Consider the following 19,509-nt stretch of genomic DNA (forward strand, 5'->3'; position numbering starts at 1 on the left):
GAATGGAGAGATCGACTCTGAGATTTAAGTAATTAATGAAGGCCTGGCTGGTTTTTTTTTTTTTTTGCAGTCATGGGGTCTGTGCTGGGTCCGTTGCTTTTTAATGTATTTATAAATGACCTAGAGATGGGAATAACTAGTGAGGTAATTAAATTCGCCGATGACACAAAATTTTTCAGGGTCGTCAAGTCGCAGGAGGAATGTGAACGATTACAGGAGGACCTTGCGAGACTGGGCGTGCAAGTGGCAGATGAAGTTCAATGTTGACAAGTGCAAAGTGATGCATGTGGGTAAGAGGAACCCGAATTATAGCTACGTCTTGCAAGGTTCCGCGTTAGGAGTTACGGATCAAGAAAGGGATCTGGGTGTCGTCGTCGATGATACGCTGAAACCTTCTGCTCAGTGTGCTGCTGCGGCTAGGAAAGCGAATAGAATGTTGGGTGTTATTAGGAAGGGTATGGAGTCCAGGTGTGCGGATGTTATAATGCCGTTGTATCGCTCCATGGTGCGACCGCACCTGGAGTATTGTGTTCAGTACTGGTCTCCGTATCTCAAAAAAGATATAGTAGAATTGGAAAAGGTACAGCGAAGGGCGACGAAAATGATAGTGGGGATGGGACGACTTTCCTATGAAGAGAGGCTGAGAAGGCTAGGGCTTTTCAGCTTGGAGGAGACGGCTGAGGGGAGATATGATAGAAGTGTATAAAATAATGAGTGGAATGGATCGGGTGGATGTGAAGCGACTGTTCACGCTATCCAAAAATACTAGGACTAGAGGGCATGAGTTGAAGCTACAGTGTGGTAAATTTAAAACGAATCGGAGAAAATTTTTCTTCACCCAACGTGTAATTAGACTCTGGAATTCGTTGCCGGAGAACGTGGTACGGGCGGTTAGCTTGACGGAGTTTAAAAAGGGGTTAGATAGATTCCTAAAGGACAAGTCCATAGACCGCTATTAAATGGACTTGGAAAAATTCCGCATTTTTAGGTATAACTTGTCTGGAATGTTTTTACGTTTGGGGAGCGTGCCAGGTGCCCTTGACCTGGATTGGCCACTGTCGGTGACAGGATGCTGGGCTAGATGGACCTTTGGTCTTTCCCAGTATGGCACTACTTATGTACTTATGGGGGGGATGGGGGAGGGGAGGTATGCATTGATCAGGTGGTAAGAGTTGTTGGTGTTCCCCTACTATTATCATTCTTATTTTTGGTTAAGATCATTGTGCTATCTTGCTTCCCTTCCTTTTGTGTCTTGTGTTGGTTTGTCTTAATTTTAAGCTGATTTTAAATTTTGCCTTGATGTGTATTTTTACGTGAATGGTGGTATATTACATTTTTCAAATAATTATATGGCCATAATCAGCTTAATACTGATTTATGTGGCTAACCAGAAAGAGTGAAAAGGACAGACAAAATACCAAAGAGACCCTTGGAGCAAGTTCCCTTCAGGAACATACTAAAATGTGAGACCTGTAAATAAGCAAATAAGTCAACATGTTGAATTCACAGATCCTGCATCAAAGCACTTCAATTCACCCCCTTCAGTTACAAAGTCAACCACATATACCAAACCCAAAGTTGCCCAACTTTGAAAAACTCCATTATTCATTCCAGGTGTAACCCCTAAATTCCCTAAAAGAGGTAAAAGGTCAGTGTGTTTAGAGTCTTGATGTAGCAATGATAAAACAATGTGCCAAGTATCACATATCAGTTTCAAAAGGATGTTTTAAATCTGATGACAACGTATCCTTAGTAGCATGCAATAAGTAATGGGATGAACAAATTTTGCTCTCTGTTTCAGGGAGTGAACTCCTCTGAGCCCATTACCCAATCACTGAGATGACTTAGGAGACATGCACTGTTACAGATCTATATATTGGGAAGACAACCCACCATGTGACCAATTCCCTAATAATAAATCTATTTTAATCTTGGGTTTTTCCCCCCTTCCAACAAAATTTAGTTAAATCTCATTGCAATATCTGTAAATCATGCTTTGTCACCCGAATTGGGATATGCTGGAGAACATATAGTCACCTGGGAAATATGACCATTCGAGAGAGGAAGATTACTTCAAATGGTCAATTGTTGTGTTGTATATTGCAATAGGGTTGTAATATTAGTACGGTAAAGAGACCTAGGATTAGCAGGCAGATGAATACCCAAGTACCTGAAGCCCCCAGAAGCCCATTTCAAAGTGAGGGGGCATCAGTTTTAAAAAGCTGCTCCCATGCATATATGACGAGGTGTCACATGTCTTTCCAAGTGCAGCTTATTAAAATTGCTGCTCACCTTGGGTATGGGGAGCAATACACGTGCAGTCCTGGACCTGTCCTACCAACAGTCTCTTGTAAAATACTGTAGGAATTTCCCATATCCTGACCTAGATATCTGAATTCCCCTCTCCACAACCTTTCTAAAATAGGGCTCTAAATGTAATAAACTATAAAAACAGTCAGGTCATATTTAAAATTACACAGTTGGCAATTAAATTATTCATAGATGCTCAAAAATGCTATCTGGATAGTGAGTAGGATTGAATACAGGGGGTGATATTACTATCCAGACAGCAGTAATGTTCGAACAGTTATCCAGATAGGATAGAAAAAATGTTTCTCAGTTTGGATTGCTGTTTAAATATTTCTGTTTCCTAGAGAAAAACAAACAAACTTTCAGCTCTATCCAGATAGTGTCAAAGCAATCTGTAAGGATATGCAATGGCACTATCTGAATATTGCCAATGAATATCCAGTCAGCATCAGCTTGGGGAAATATCTGGATATTTCCCTTTGAATACTGACTAAAGAGTATAATGTGACAAAAATCTGAATAAAATGCTAACTTTGTGGATGCTTTAATGGAAAAATTAACTGAGTACTTCAGGCCAATGGTAGAGGGCATCTCAGGATCACCTAGATGGCAGCTCTGTGGGTTGTTTCAGCACCCCTAATAACCCAAACTCCTTCACTGTGTTCAGGGAGAGGTTAATTTGCACTGGAATTTAGCAGCCTCAATTTTTATTTTTTTAAAGTTCACCCTTATGTCATCACTCACATGTGACATACATTCCTGGGTGTTGAAGTAGCTCAATTCTCCTCAATTTACAAATAACGATTTAAATTATATCTAGTTTTAATCCATCCTGTCAATTTAGCCCATAAAATTTTATAATGAGCAAATTCTTCGCCAGTGAATTGTAACATAACTCTTGCAGACACTTGTTTATTAAAAAATGTTTAATTGGCTTTATAAAGGAGCTACAAACTACATTGAAAGTTATTTGTACAAAAGAAAAGGACAGCACTTTTAAAAACTGTGTTTCAGACATTATTACATCAGCAATTGAATTAAAAAAAGCATAGGACATTATTACAAGATAAAACAGCTTTTACAAGAATAGCAACCAATAACTGCCAGTGTTATGACAGGCTGTAGGAGGATCTGTAAATGGGTTTGGTATGTAGAAACAAATCTGCAGAATTGCAACAGTGTTAGTGATACTACGGAATGGATTAGAGGTTGCCTGAGCTCCTGGTGGACCACCTACATTCCAGTTCAGCACAACCAGCACTTTCAATCCTGCCTCAGAATGTCCTTGGAATCTAGCTCGATCTGAGCATTTCTTTTTACATTTGTTACCTGTTTCATTGTCTGTATTCCAAGGTATCCTGTTAGTGTAAAAAAAAAAAAAAGGAGGCAGAACTGTTTTCAACACTAGGTGGCAGCAGCATCAATCCAAAATTTTATTCATTATGCCTTCACTTGCTTATGGAGTTTAAGCAAACATTAAAACAGAGTTAGGACTGTTAATTAGAATTGAAAACCCAATATGTAATATCACTGGTGGCATGGCATTTAAATCATAACAGCAAAAAAATATTTCCAGCCTTAGAGAAGAACTGCACAGATCACCAATCAGACAGAAAATGTCTGCCTCTCTCTCACTACCACCACCTGTTCCTAATGATTGGCATCCCCTTCTTTCCATACAAGACACAGGTCACTCAAAACTTCCCTGAGACAGCAAATCAGTGAATGAAAAAACATTTGTAGCATAAGGGTGAGTGAGAAATGTATTTACCTTACTAACAATCTTCTCTCAAAGAGAGTGCTTGACGCAAGATGCTATTAATGGCATTGCTCTAGAAAACATCTCCAACCCTTTCCACCAAAGGAAAACAAAGCACAGTGCAGCCCTACAAATTCTGGGGGAAGAGCAGAGGTATGTTGAATCATACCTTCATAAGATACAAAAGTAAGGGGGAGTCAATGCATCATACTTTTTGTAGCTGTATCTAGGCTTAAACTGTGACAGCTGAAGCAAACGGATCAAAAACAAACCCTTATCTTTATAAACTTTGTATTGCTGCTTATTAACCAGTAAAAACAGGGTACAACATGTCTAAGTTCTTCAAAACTTGATACAATTTACAAACCTTGGACCTGTGTAGATCTTGGGTACAGGAAGTCTTGAATCAGTATGGTATGCCAAAGAATATAAGGCCACCTATACTGATCATACCCATTTCAATGATTGCTGTTTGGCACAGGATCACCTGTAAACATTTGGCCCTTATTAACGGGCAACAGTCTCCACAGCAGATTATCTCCTGCCCTGATTGCACCAGTCAATAGCAAAGTCTTATTGCAGTAAAGGAACCGATTAAGTATACAAAATAAGTCAGATGAACTCATTCTTGACAAGGAGCCAGGCCTTCAATTAGATTAGAAAGAATTATATACTTGAATATTGCAGTAACCCTATCCAGCTATCAAAAACTGAAGATGGGTTACGCACAAGGTACATTATAAAACTGAGATCCTGGAGTCTGTACATATGCTGTGCTCAATGGCTCTCAGTTAAGATTTCCTTGGCTTCTTCAGTTAACACTACAAGAGTTATAGTATTTCTGTGATACAAAGTCAGTCCTTGTTGGCCAAAGTCAAGGTACTCTGTTCCATATTCATTATTCATAGCTCAGGAACTAGAAACAATGTTTTAATCATGCCAATTACTGATTACACTGAAGACACTAGTTAGCAAAGCCTATCTTTCCTCAGTCTGTGATCAAGACATTCATTCTTGTGATGTTCCCTGTGTGAGTCACTAACATCTCAGCTGATGGGCCAGCATTAGAAAGAGATGAGTCATGAAAGAACTCTACCAACAATCCAGGCATTTTCCACTGGACGGCTCAGAATCTCAAAAACTGGGACGCAAAAATGTTTCTATATCATATTACAATTCACCAATCACAGTATATATGAAGATTAAGGATAAGGTTTTAGACTACGATTTTGTAAACCAAGTCTAGTTAGGAAGGGAAAATTAAGCTTTCCCCTTACCTTTATATCATCACTCATAACAGGGCTCCACTGAGCCTTCTTCACAAGAGAAGTTTCATGTGTCTTGTTCCTGTGTTAGATTTGCACTCATCATAAAGGTTCTCATTACAAGTGTGAGAATGAGGATCAAACAATGAAGAAGTTGGTTCTTCACACACCTTTCATTAACAACTATTCACACATCCAAAGCTCTTAAGTACTGTACATACTGCAGAAATCATCACAGAAATAAAACTGTGCACCTACACTTGCAGGTCATAATTACAAAGCAATTTAGTACTAGAGAGGCACTTTAAAGCATGCAGAATAAGCACAATTAGTTTCGTTTCACCCTATAAAAATTAATGTCCGCTCTTAAAAGGCACCAGTAAGATCAGTGGCTGACTGTTATCCCTTCCCCTGAGAGAGAGATTCGCTGAAACACAGACCATGGTCTCGTAATGCCTAGACCCATCACTCCAGTGACTTATTACAGATGCACACTGGAATCACACACTGCTCTGGGATACAAGATTCACGAGACAGCTGGGCTCCAGGAACCAGAAACAGGATTATAGCAGCCAGATCTAAAGTCTGACAAACACATTCTCAAACATGTGGAAGAAAAGATCTTTAGTATAAAATGTATAATCTTCTATGAGCATTTCTGAAAATATTTATTTAGCCCTTCTCTGTGGTAAACAAAAAGCCTGAGAATGAATCCATGTGTTCCTCAATTTAACACTACAAGTAAGAAAGTGTACGCTGCATGACAAGCGAGTGAAATAATAGCAAGTTATAAAAATATAAATAGTTTTAAAAGGCCCTTTATTATTTATTAGTATGCAGTGCTACATAATTTCTAATGAAAGGATTTTTAAATTACAAAATATTTTTGTTGAATAAATTATAACACTCAAATTTAATCTTCCTACAGGATCTGACAGGAGTACTGGTCCCAGAACTCATTAAATAAGTGCATTGTCCAGAAGTATCTAACTACTGTTAGCAAGGACGATTACAAGACAAGCCTAATTTCTACTGATATATCATCACTGAGGAAGAAACTAGATGGGCAGACTGGATAGGCCTTATGGTCTTTATCTGCCGTCATCTTTCTCCATTTCTATTTTTAAATATGCATTAATTTCAGTACTTAGGCACCAGAAAAGTTTGGCTTCCAATTGATTTTAACTGAATTCATTTAGCAATGTTTGCAAACATGAGCGCAACATTATTCTACTTATGTATAAACTTAATTGTATTATTTACAACTAGTTCCTTTTTACAACAGATTAAGAACAGATACATATTTGTTATAAAGAATGTTACATGACAAAGGGGCTTCTTCATAAAGACTGTACAGGATTTACTTGGCAGAGGGAGAGGGACTTCAGTTTGCTAATGTTAGGGCTCTATGTTTAGCATGTATGGTGGCAGCAAACACCAGCAAATGCACTTTTCTCTCTCTCCAGGGAGCAATATGTAGACTTCTCACAACTTGTACATTGAAGTCCTATGAAGTCTAATCTTTGGCTACACCAAATGACTGGCAATTCTCTCTCTCAAAGAATAAATATTATGAAGAAGGATAACCATATCATTTTAGGTAGCTGGATACCTCAACTGCAGGCACAGATGTTCCTCTGAACTAATGACCCTGCTCTTCAATATGCACATGAAAATGTCTGCACCTACCCTAATGGAATCTTCAACACCAACTTCCACACCCTTTCAGAAAAATTCTAGTTAAAGAGTTCTCGGTGGTGCCAGCGATGTCTCAAGACCCGTCTACAACACAAAACAGTTCAGAAACGATATGCCAGCAGAATTTAGAGAACCTATTAGAGAACACTCAAAAAGGCACCAAATTCATAAAGATATACAAATGTACAATGAAGTACCAGGTCACCTAGACAGAACTGCCAGGTCTCCATGCACCTCTTTGAATCCTAGGTCACAGAAAGGCAGCATTTCAATTTAATGTTTGCTGGCCAACACTTAGCCCACAGAAATATTAAATTAGGCAGAAAACCCAGATACACCCTACAATAGGCAAACCCGATAGGAATCTACAATCCTAAACAATTATATCATGAGGTAGCTTAATATAAGAATGTGTAAATGAACATAAAGAGTAAGAGGTATCATATTATATGTAAGCACTCTAGGAACAGGAAAAATACCTACAGTACCTGAATGCAACTCACCGTCAGCTATAAATGAAGGTGTGAGAAAGCCAAATCAAATATAATGAACATTAAACAATTAAGGCATCAGCATCTCATTGATGGGGTTTCATTACTTTTGTGTGATGCATAAACCCCCGAGATTATACTGATACTCTCCTGAAGCAAACAATTATATTTGCTGAAATACTGGCATTAGAATTGTGCTCTTAAACCTGTACTTGTTTATGCTAGCATGATGAGACTGAGGTTCCCAAGGTTTATTGCATCTAGTGGTGTATTAATAGTAAGATCAGAGACAGAAAGGGATCCATTGGGACAATAAAAAATAGGCACAATTGTACTCATGGTGTTAGTGCTAGAGTCTACACTTATATCTGTCACGTATTCATATTTGTTATGAAACTTGGACTTACACATTCATTTCTAACCACCTAACTTGCTGATATTACTTGTTTGGAATTGTAGATGCCCACTTTGGTTTGCAGAACTCAGCCAGGCTAAATTCTGCCTGCATTTTTTTGACTTGCTGAAGAACACCCTATTGTCAGGATAGGCATTCAAAAACACTGCATTTATGGAGCAGCTTACCTGAAGAAAAGAAGGCAAACCAATAGTATATTAGATAGATATTTGAGGGTCAACAGATGGAAAGCCAATGAGGAGGAGGAGAAGGAAACTGCCAGGCCAAAACAGGAAAAAAAAATGAACGTAGGACCTTAGACATGTGGCTAAAAGTTAAATAAACTATTAATGTACTTTGCAGCTAACATTGCTAAGTTGCTTCCCAGGAATTGCCAAGCTGGTATGCAAAGGTTCTATGCAGCAACTGCAATACTATACACAGAAATACCCGAATCAGAAATACCCAGAACCAGTGAGAAGAGTTCAGAGAAACCTCATCTTTGAATGCTTACAAGGTGGCTCTTCTGAAGCAAGAGTGATTACTTAAGCACAGAGAACGAAGAGAAGTCATTCAGTGAAAATGTACTACTACGGTTTCAAGTCAGCTGCTTTTTACACATATTCAAGCACATTTGTATGGTCTTATTCAATTTTGCCGATTTGAGGCTTTTTGGATCTAGTGAATCAAGACATCATGAACACCTGGACTAAGTTAAAAGTCAATGAATTTTGCAAATATTTGCATAACGGGCTATCCCCACTGGCCACATGGACAACTGGGCCAACCACCTCAGGTGAAAAAAAAATGGGTTAGCCCACTTGTCCGTAAGACCATCCATTTTATCTCGTCTCCCAGGTCCTGTCTTGCCTCAATATTCATCTTCACCTGAACTAAGCCATTTTGGATGTTGTATATATAGGCAATTTTACACCACTGCAAAGACTGCCTTCCATCACTCAATGGATATCATGGAATCATAGTCCAGCAGATGGGGAAAACCTGATTAACTGGCATGTTCATTTTCCAGCATGGTTGTTTCAAGAAAATCACCATATGGAACACTGTTAGTATAATCACCATTTTCAGTGGGTGGTTCTGCTATTCACATGCTTTTGAACCACTGTGAATGCATTATAACAGGGAAAACAAATCACAGATAATCACCACTGGAAAAAAAAACTGCAATAAAAAAACATTGTGTGAGGGATCTATAAGCCAAAATAAGCTAGAAAAGTTATTAAACTATCACAATGAGTGACCAAGTCCTAGTACTCCTCACATTTGTTTTTTTTTTTATGACACTGATTTTATACCAACCTTTTAATTGATAAAATCATCATGTCTGCATAACTAGGTGCAGAAATGTTTAGTTCATGTTTAATACTGACAGTTTTCCTTTAGTGGTTTTTAGTTCTCTAGGGACAGATATGAATACACATACTGTACATTACTTGAATTTCAAAGCAGGAAACTGCAAACCCTTATGCAGGGCTCTTCAGAGATCTTCAAAATGGAGCAGCAGAATACTGCTAATTCAAGCACAGTTGGTTTTTGCATCAGTATAAGACTTGCCAATATCACAACACACTAATTCACATCAATTTTTGTTAGGGCAGCCTGATCCAGAATATATCCAGTAAGGGGGGGGGGGGGGGGGGGGTCTTAACCAGTGGTGTCCATAAGAAGTCAAACGCGATGGGGAGAAGGGTCTTGAAATCTGAGGCAAATTTACTGAAACCTTCTACACAGAGTGAAGGCAGTTGTTAGGGCAGTTTTCAGCACTGGTTAAGGAAGAACAGCAGCAATGCTCTCACTAATGGTGACGAAATGTAAGATTTTTTTTTTTTTTAATTTTATTTGCACACTTCTCCAGGTTCTATAATCATGTCTCAGTGACAAAGGCTGTGACCTAATGACTGAAATTAACATTATGTAGAATTTGCAACTTCTTACATAGCATAACTGTGTACTACTGTAATAATTTTAGCACATTGTTAGCGGCTAAGAGTTAGCAACATATATGTAAGCTATCTGTAGTCACTTCTGGACATGCGGTTTAGGAAGGGGGTTCGAGGGCTTCATTGATCAGTTAAAGTAGTATGGGAATCAAAAAAGGTAAAGAACCCCTACAGTAGAACAATTAAGCCCTACGGTATCCAGGACCTGGTGAGAACTAGAGAGAAAAATGATAAAGAAAACCTTTGGACTTGCGCTCCTGCAGTAACTGCCAGTATCAAAATAGGAGGCAGAACTGTACCTAGGAGTGGGCAAGAAAGGGCAGAAAAACAAGCCAGCGTCAGATAGAAAATCAGGAACAGCACCACTTTCCTCCTATTAGCCAGGCTGAGAGAGAAAAGAATAAGAAAGGACTGGGGGATCAGAACGGAGGGAGAGAGGCCAGGAATCAGAGTGGGGACAGTGGGGTGCATATATACTTGCCTGCCCTGGTTGCTACTGCAATGCTACAAGCAACTTGTAATTATTCTCTAAGGATGCCACAATTCAAAAGGACACCAATGCTAACAAAACACTGGGGAAATTACGAAAATCTTGTGTCAGCTTGTATATCACATAAGCACAACATCAGCGGCTACTAAAGATGTCTAAGTCTTTACAGAATAAGATACATTTTACTAAAACAGGGACATTTTATAGATGTTTTGGTTAACTTTAAATAGGCTTGCATAGCCTTAAAAGAAGAGACCACTGTGGTCTCTAACGCTTTCAGAACAGTTGTGATATTTAATTGGACGGAGATGAAAATTAAACAACCTACAAAGAATCTGATTTTCTCTAAGCCAAATGTAGCTGCTAAAAGTTACTAGAAGATTGTCCATAAGCAGTTATTAAGGCAGACCTGGGGAAAACCACTGCTTATCCGCTTTTTTTTTTTTTTTTTTTTGACAACTTGTTAGGTACTTCCAACCTAGACTGGCCACTGTTACAGAAATGTGGGTTTTAAGCACTGGGGATTTCATAAGATCTAATCTAGCTATATTCTGAGCACTGTGAAATCAGGCTCAAGGAGTACAGAATTGTGTCATGAACAAAAATGAGAAAAAAAAATTGAGGATGTTTTAAGAAAGGTGGGAATGGCAGTAAGGAGCTTGATGCTTGGTCAACAAGATATGAATTCTACTACAAACATTGTCTTGCAACAGTTCTTAAATGTTTCTCCTTGTACTCCCTGCCAAATATATTACTGGTGTCATGTAATTATCTTATTACATTTCAGATTCTGGGCATGTTAACTTCTCACTTAAATGTCACATCTTTCACCTCAATGGAGAACACATTTCTAAATAAGTGGACACCCAAGGCATCTACACCAACATGCTCGACCTGCAGCACTTCCTAGTGATCAACACTAGCTGAGGATATCCGCAACAGATTTCACTGTAATAGACCATGCATGTTTGGGGACATTACCTATTTTCAAAATAAACCTTCCCTTATAATGCTTCTTAAAAACTGACCACATTCACTTCAATAAAAGAAGACAACTGACCAGTTAAAGATTGGAACATGGTCTAACCTGCACACCTGATGTATAGTGAAGCATGAACATGTAAGTTTGCCTAGTAAACCAGCTTTGTTCAACCCATCCATTTTAGGTCAATATTTAAGAATAGCTAGATTTGTGGACCATTACTCCACTGCTCCAGACATTGCAACAGCCTGAAAGTGCTTTGCTATTAAGCCATACTGTTAAAAAAAAAAAAAAAAAAAAAAAAAAAAGGACATTAAAGATGGATGTTCTACAATTCTCATGCCCTGAGAATAGAAGTGGACAAGAGAAATACTTTTGAAAATAGAAACCTACACCCTAATTTGCAGCAAGATGGCAGAGTAAACACAGCAGCCAACCAGCTGCAGCACTGAGAAAGTGGGGGGGGGGGGGGGGGGGGGGGGGGGGGGGGGGGGGAGGAGGGAAGAGTATATTTATAGGTATTAATCTTGTTTATGTAATAAAGATCATTTCCTGGAACAGTGTCTAAGCCCTAATTAGTTAACTTTGTACATATCACCAACACCCACCACAGAATGAAAACAAAACAAAACAAAAAAAAAACAAGCCCACAGAAGACACATATCCTATAGTACTTACAACAGAGTAAGACTCATACAGGAAGACAGACATTTCCCAATTTTTGCAGTGCTATGTTGCCCAAATGGGAAAAGAAATATCCCTGCAGGTTCCCTCCAACTAGTACTGTCAATCACTAATCACCAACCTAACAATTTTATTCAATTAAATAACCATAGAAATCATTTACTGTACACATCTTGACTAACTGTACTTTTCAAGAAAGATGTTTCAAAGTTTCTTCTTCTTTAATATATTTTTGCGTACGTACCCCCAATCAGGTATAACCTATGGAAATTGAAATTTATGTAAACGTACTGCATAGCCCACATCTTTGTATTCCCCACGGAATACTGTTGTCAATGTATCCCCCTGAATTATTTTGCTTATTACTATGCCTTCATCTGTGATAGGCATTTTCTATTAATTTTTTCTTTAGATTCAAGGACTTCTGTGTTAAACATTTGAATAAAGTAATTATGCTACACGGAAAAAGTTAACAGTAAACTATTAGGGCTATAAATTTTCTTGTACATTATAATCACTGAACATCCAGTGATCAAACAACAAACTGTTAGCCATTGCAATTGTTTAAACTTAGGACTTTTGATTTGTAAATGTTGTAAATGAAAACTGCTTTAATGATTATGCCATCAGGTTGTAACTTTGATGTCACGATATTAGTCTAGGTTACATCCTGTAATCAAACAAACTCAAAGTTAGCTACTGTTTTAGCTTCTGACATCTGTAAATGACAACTGCTTCAATTATTGGTAATAAGATTCAGTTCCCATTATCAGCTTTGATGTCACATTAGTCTAGGTTGCATTTTTGATTGCTAATTAGTTGTGAAGACAACTTAATGTATCTAAACTACATTAAGTTCAATTAGAATACATTGTTTTGCAAGAAGGTGTTATCTTTTTTACAATAAACTTACATTTATTCATGTTTTGTAAATTATGCTAAATTTTTTTTAAACCATGGGAAAGTGAAAAACCATGCAGGCAGATTTTAAAGTTATCAGTAACAGACTTTGTGAAAGCAAGAATCATGTTGCAGGCAGAGCATTTTTAGTCGACGAGAAATATTTGCAAAGGGGGGAGGGGGCAGAGCTAGAAAAGGTAAGACTGTTAAATAGCAGCAGTTACATTGAATGAAAGAATGGATTCCCTTCTCAAAGAGACCACCACCAAATTATCTCCACAGTCTCAATGAAACTTAAGGCTTTAACTTCTTTACTCAGATGAAAATCTTGGATTTTATTGGTAGTGTAAACCACCAATGTCTACAAATTTATGCAGTGAAAACAGGTTGTCATGCTAGAACAACCATTGGGCAAAAACTTCCACTCAACTGGGAAAACAAGGTAACAATTTTATGTATTTTTGCAGAAATATGAAGAACTAAACTTTGAGCCCTAAAGTAGGTGCTGTTTACTATGGATAAGATTCCTATGTCATTTAATACCCCAGCCAACATGCAACTAATTGAAAAGATGAAGGCTGCAAATATGACAACTGGACATGAACACACATTTTATAGTTGTATTAGCATGTTCAGCAAGTTATGTGTGTGTCACTATGCTTAGAAAGAAGCTGCCCAACAGCACCATCATAGTATGCAATAAGAAGAGCTGGATGAATTCAAAACATGGATCCCAGAGCTGTTGATTTTTCATGCTATAGCTTCTCACAAATTTCTTTCAGTTAAAAAAAATGATAAAGTTGGTGCACTTATAGCTGCAATTCTTGGAGCTCTCTCTTTCAAATATTTCATTCAAAACACATGGAAAAAAAATGGATGAGCAAGGACAAGCACATCTTCATTACAACAGGCCATCACTGTCACCCCCTATATGCAGACGCATGTTAACTGGGTCATGAATTCTTAGAAAACTGTGAAGACTACAACTATCAACAAGTTAGTGAAAGTTGTTGGACCATCATGCTATGTATGACAAGATGAATTCACTGATAGACATGAATGACTAGGACAATATCAGAAGTTCATTTTAAAGGATCACTGATGAAAGCAATGATCTTTTTGAACAGGTTTTTGGCAATTCAGGCTATAACACTAATTTTGAAGGATTCTCATCTTGTGATGAAACAAATTACCGATATTGAGTTTTGTATATTATTTCAATTTTAACTACCTTAGAGCTGTTTTGATTGTTGGTTAAACACTAAACACAATATCAGTATTTTAAAATATTTGCAGGTATTGGTCTACTGTGACAAAAAACAAAAGCTAGTGTTTGTATATGGAAATAAATACAAATTAATCATTTTATCTTCCTGAACTTTTCTTCATTTGACAAGTAGAATTACTGGAACAATACTTCATACATATCACAATATACCAGTGAATGGACCAAGTGTTTCTTTTCTACTATGATCTTGTATGCTATTTTTCAGTGTTTTCCTGCTACAGTTTATTAAAAGATATGCTTTTAAGCTATGGGGACCAACAGAGCAGAGCATGCCGGGCACTACAGCAAAATCAGAGGCATGCTTGTTGCAGCATGCATGCCCCGTGTGTGCTGGGGCAAAGAGAAGCACTGCTGGATAAATGCAGTGTACCAGACTGGCGTCGTTCTCTGGGGCTGGGCCCTAGATGCCCCCCTGCTGCCACCACAGGTTTCCGGTCACATGTGGCACTTTCTTTGAATTTATTCTGCGAAATAGACGCGAGATGGCCTGTTGATCCTGGAATGGGGGTGCAATTAGCTATTATCAGACCACACCTTGTAACACACACACACACAAAAGGATTTTGTATAACTTGTACCTGCTTAACTCCCCGCACTACATCTTAGGAAACAAACATATAACTTGCACAGTATATATGTGAAAATGTGATAGTTCCATTCTTTATCAAGGGATCTGCCTCTAAGCCATCCTTGTTACCTATCTCAAGCTTTTATAGCCAAAAATCTGCCCTTTACCTGTCTTTCCTAGCAGAGACTCAATTTAATTAATCAGGCTCTTAAACTGACCTGGGTTTTCAGGATAGACACTATAAATATTCATGAGGCATATTTGTCATTATTGACTCTCGCTTTACTTTTCAGGAACACATTTTTGCAGTGGTTAGATCAGATTTTTTTAGTGCTCCGTAAGCTTCATACAGTACAGCCATTTCTTATGTTGGAAACCCTTCATATGATTATCACGCCTTCATTACTTCTAGAATGGATTATTGTAACATTTATACAGGGCTTCCAATGTCAGCTTTAAAGCATCTGCAATCTCTCCAAAATTTGGAAGCACAATTTTAAGCCACACAAAACTTTGGAATCACATTCCAGTATCCTATAGGATTCAGTTTGAAGTCCTTTTTCTAACTTTTCGGCTTTAAGAGAAGGGATTCCTGAATATCTAGCTAATTTAACCATACCATATATGCTCCAGCTTGGCTATTAAGTTCAATGAATGACCATTGCCTAATTATTCCTTCTTTGTTTAGAGGCCACTGGGAATCCACCTGGTCCAGTGGTTTTTATTTTTCTAAGCCCAAAGACAACTGTAATGAATATGCTTGATAGAGATCTGTATGCATGGCTTCCAATGTAAGCAAATCTCTCTCGTATTTATTCATTAAGGTTATCTGGAAGCTTGGCCAGATGATAACCCATAAGGACTGGCATGCCCACTCCTTGTGTACATAAGGGTTCCAACATGGATCAGTACAACAGGAAGACAAGGTGTGGCCTGATATAAGCAGTCTGCAAAAACTTATCTTCCTACAAATTGGGATAATTATCAAAAAAAAGTCTATGCCTTTATTGCTTCTAATTGGCAGCTGAATTATCTACATGTTCTCTAACATTGATAGTTTGAACCTTTTACATTTTTGGTTAGTACAAATATGAGACTCAAGACACTTCCATTTTTGCTCTAGAAGTTTCAAAGCTCAATAATTCTACATGTGAGCTAGTGCCAATGAAAACCCAAAGTAGTCACAGGCCACACTGCCACATTCTGGTGGTCAGTAGGGCAAATAATTCTTCAGCTTGGCGCTTAAACACACAAACCTATTTGCAGACATACACCCAGATAATCTGAGCAAAACCTAGCTTATGATGGAAGACAGAACCAGAGAGCCTTTAATAAATCTCCATTTCTAAGATATAAGCAGTAGTCTTCTGTTTCAGTAATTTGTTTTCATACATTCACGTTCTTTACTATAAGCTACGGTATCCCAATGTCATGACTGAATGAGAAGACAGGATCTAAGTCACTACTTGACACATGAAAGAGGAAAATTAGCCTAGCAATCTAGATTGACACTTCTAGTGACACAAAAGAAAAGCATTTCCTGGAAAAGAACACAGAATCTGACACATGCAGTAAAAAGCTCAATCTATGTAAGGCTGTTTACGCATGAATTAATGCTGGAACTGTAGGGGAACATGGTTTGTTATAAACTGTACAAAACAGCCCTTGCAGCCAAAGATTTGTAGCCTAGTGTTTAAAACGAAATGCAAGTTACAATGTAAAAACTGTAACTCTTCCTTAATGCCACAATCTTGGGCAATACTGCAGCTTTGAAAGGACAACCTGAACCTCAAGTGAGACAATCAGAGAGAAAATGGCCATTCATCAAATAAAGGAGTCATAGCTTGAAGGTAGCCATCATGATAGCAGATTAAACTCTAAAGCAATGCTTTGTTTCTGCAATTTCTCAGCATTTGAGATTTCTCACTTTCTTTTTCCTCTACCTCCACCCTCATTTCTGTGTGACTTTCCAAGCCTGTTATTATTAGAGCATGGCTAGCACTATAGAACTTCCAACATCAATCTCAAATTCTCTCCACATCAACATTACTTTTAGTTCAGTGATGGCCCGAGTCTTACAATGATTCAACGTCGCAGTTTTAGGAAAGTGGCAGGAAAGTGCTCGACAGTCTACAGCTGCTTCAGGTTTCCTTACACAAGATTATGTGCTTTAATATAATGTTTATAATAAAAGAGACAACCCTATCCCCCCTCCCCCAAACAGCAGCAGTTACAATCAAAGATCTTAAGCCACAAGCAATATTCACTCCCCAGCACCCACTCAATCCTAAAAAATTTCCAACCCTGAAAAACAAACAAGTTAGGTCCCAGACCCTCCTATAACCTGGAGAAGTGAACCTGCACATTTTGTATTTCTAAATCATACAGCAACCTCTTAAGGATGGCTGCTATAGTTTTTTGACCGGTATGAAAAACACAATGGCACAAGTTAAAATGAAATCACTGAACAGAAACCCACTCCAATGGAGTCTTCCATAAGAGATTACAACATATATATAAACTTTAAATTTGAGAGGGCAGAGAATTTGACAAAAGAACGTTTTCTCATCCTCTTCCAGAAAAGAGGATAAACTAAAAACAGAGCATATAAAAGCTACATTTTGGAGATTATAAGTAAAATATTTATAGCACATCTGCACAATAGCTTGGCTAGACTTACGGATAATCCTAGGATCAGGGATACAAAAGATAAGGCATTCTAAGGTGACCAAAAATATTTTGGTCGTAGCACTTGAGGACAATTTTATATATATATCTATATATATTTATTTATATATATATATAATCTGTATTTTTTTAAAATTTTGTTAAAAAGTATTGCATTGATAATATACATTTTATCAAGGCATGATGGCTTTGGGTGTACCTTATTATAGCAGGATTTACACAGGGATAGAAGAAATTCATGGAGAATAATCTCAAATGTTTCCCAGTCATTATACTTATGGCCTAAAGTCCATGGTCCAGGACTGGCAGGAGAAAGGGCAAGCAAGGAACAGTTCCCTTGTATGCCAACATACTTGCTATGAACTATGGATAGATCATCTCTACCCACCCCCCCCCCCAAAAAAAAAAAAAAAAAAAAACTTCTTTTAGCGCCACACTACCTTTATGAGCCCCAGATTTCTATACAGGTCTGTCTCTCAGAACCCATTGCCGCTGATATTGATAGACTGGAGATCTGCCACCTGCATGACATTGATACCACTGTTGGCCAGGCGTGCAATGCCCTCTGGGGATAGGGCCTCCATAGCCACCATGCCAGTAGCTGTGATGAGAGCTTGTGGTGTTGGTGTAGAGGCTGTGCTGCCATCCGAGCCAGCCCCAGTGTCCATAGGGACTGTAGTCATGGTCACAGTGGTGCTGGGATTTCCCTTCTTGTTTTGGTGAGTCTTGATGTGCTTGGACAGGTGGTCACTCCTCATGAAACGTTTTGGGCATTCTGGGCAGGCAAACTTCTTCTCACCTAGAAGCCACACAGGCAAAAAAAAAAAAAAAAAAGGGATTTTTTTTTCTTTAGGTCTGCACTGAACATACCAGTCATCACATACTGTGTAAGCTTGATAACTCAGTTCAATCATAGCAGATTAGACACTTGCGGTACTCACTTTTATATTGCTGGGACCCAACATGAAATTCAGTTCATGTATGACATATAACATCTCTTAACAGATATTCTAGTAATAACCCCTCCACCATTAATGCACATTAACTCTTATGTGAATCAACATCAACCTCACAGTCTGCGCTAAGCTAGAAGAACAGGCTCCACTGCCCTGAGAGTACACAGGTTCTGCAGGGTGGAAGTGACACCTGTTTCAGAGCTGAGCTGCAGGGTGAGGCCATGAAGGCATCGGACAGGCTATCTCCAGAGAATACCCCCTGCCAGCCGCCTTGAGGACCTACTGATCCGAGGTGATGTGGATCCATTCTTCACGGAATACAGACAGCCTGCCTTCCACTGGCACTGACAAGGAGCTCAGTGCAGTCTCATTGGGCAGACCGAGGAGAAGGGGTGGCTCCATCGAAGAAGCCAGTACAACTGGCTCTTTTGGGGCCTTGAAAGGAATCCCAAGGGCAGCTGACACACTTCTTGGGAAGTGTGATGGACCGTTTCCAACCTGGGCTGTTTGCAAACTTGGAAACGGTCCATCACACTATGTGTGGACAGAACCGAACCCTCGAGCGCTTCCTGGATGGCATCCCCAATCACATATCAGGCACAATATACAATGATGGAAATATCTGTGGGAACTAAGCGATTTGGAAGGGGAGGACAGGAGGGATGGGGGAGTTAGTGGACAGTCTTGGGAAGAGGAGGTGGTTTTGTTAGGTGTATGAAGTTGTATTTTAGTGTTCTTGAGAATCTTGGGAGGACGGATGATAGGACCATTTGCACGTTATTGGGTTGTCAGATTTTTGTTTTTATCCTGGTGCAATGGATATCATACTCCAAAGAGTGAGTTGGGGTGGAGGATGGGCACCCTGACTCTGTTACTGCAGATGCCATTTTCTTTGTGCCTGATTTTTCTATAGACCTATGAAGTCCTACCTGGAACGTAGAAGGTATCACCTCACCCATAAAGTGTACTAAAATCTTAATTACCTTGAGGTGACAGGGGGCAAACGAGGCATGTTTACAAGAAACTAGATTGTCTTCCCACGACCATTTAAAATTGAAGTGTGGTTGGGTGGGGG

At 38.7% G+C, this 19,509-nt stretch overlaps 1 protein-coding gene across 1 annotated transcript in view; it reads right to left on the minus strand.

Moving 5' to 3' along the window:
- Window positions 1–11,860: 11,860 nt before the first annotated feature.
- Window positions 11,861–19,509, minus strand: part of SP1 (Sp1 transcription factor) — a 66,705-nt gene continuing 59,056 nt past the window's right edge. The window contains exon 6 of the mRNA XM_030198364.1: window positions 11,861–18,277. Within this exon, the coding sequence (XP_030054224.1) occupies window positions 17,955–18,277 (323 nt within the window). The 3' untranslated portion in view covers window positions 11,861–17,954. The remainder of the gene's footprint in view (window positions 18,278–19,509) is intronic.

The sequence above is a fragment of the Microcaecilia unicolor genome, chromosome 3, assembly GCF_901765095.1.
Source record: "Microcaecilia unicolor chromosome 3, aMicUni1.1, whole genome shotgun sequence".
Classification (NCBI taxonomy): domain Eukaryota; kingdom Metazoa; phylum Chordata; class Amphibia; order Gymnophiona; family Siphonopidae; genus Microcaecilia; species Microcaecilia unicolor.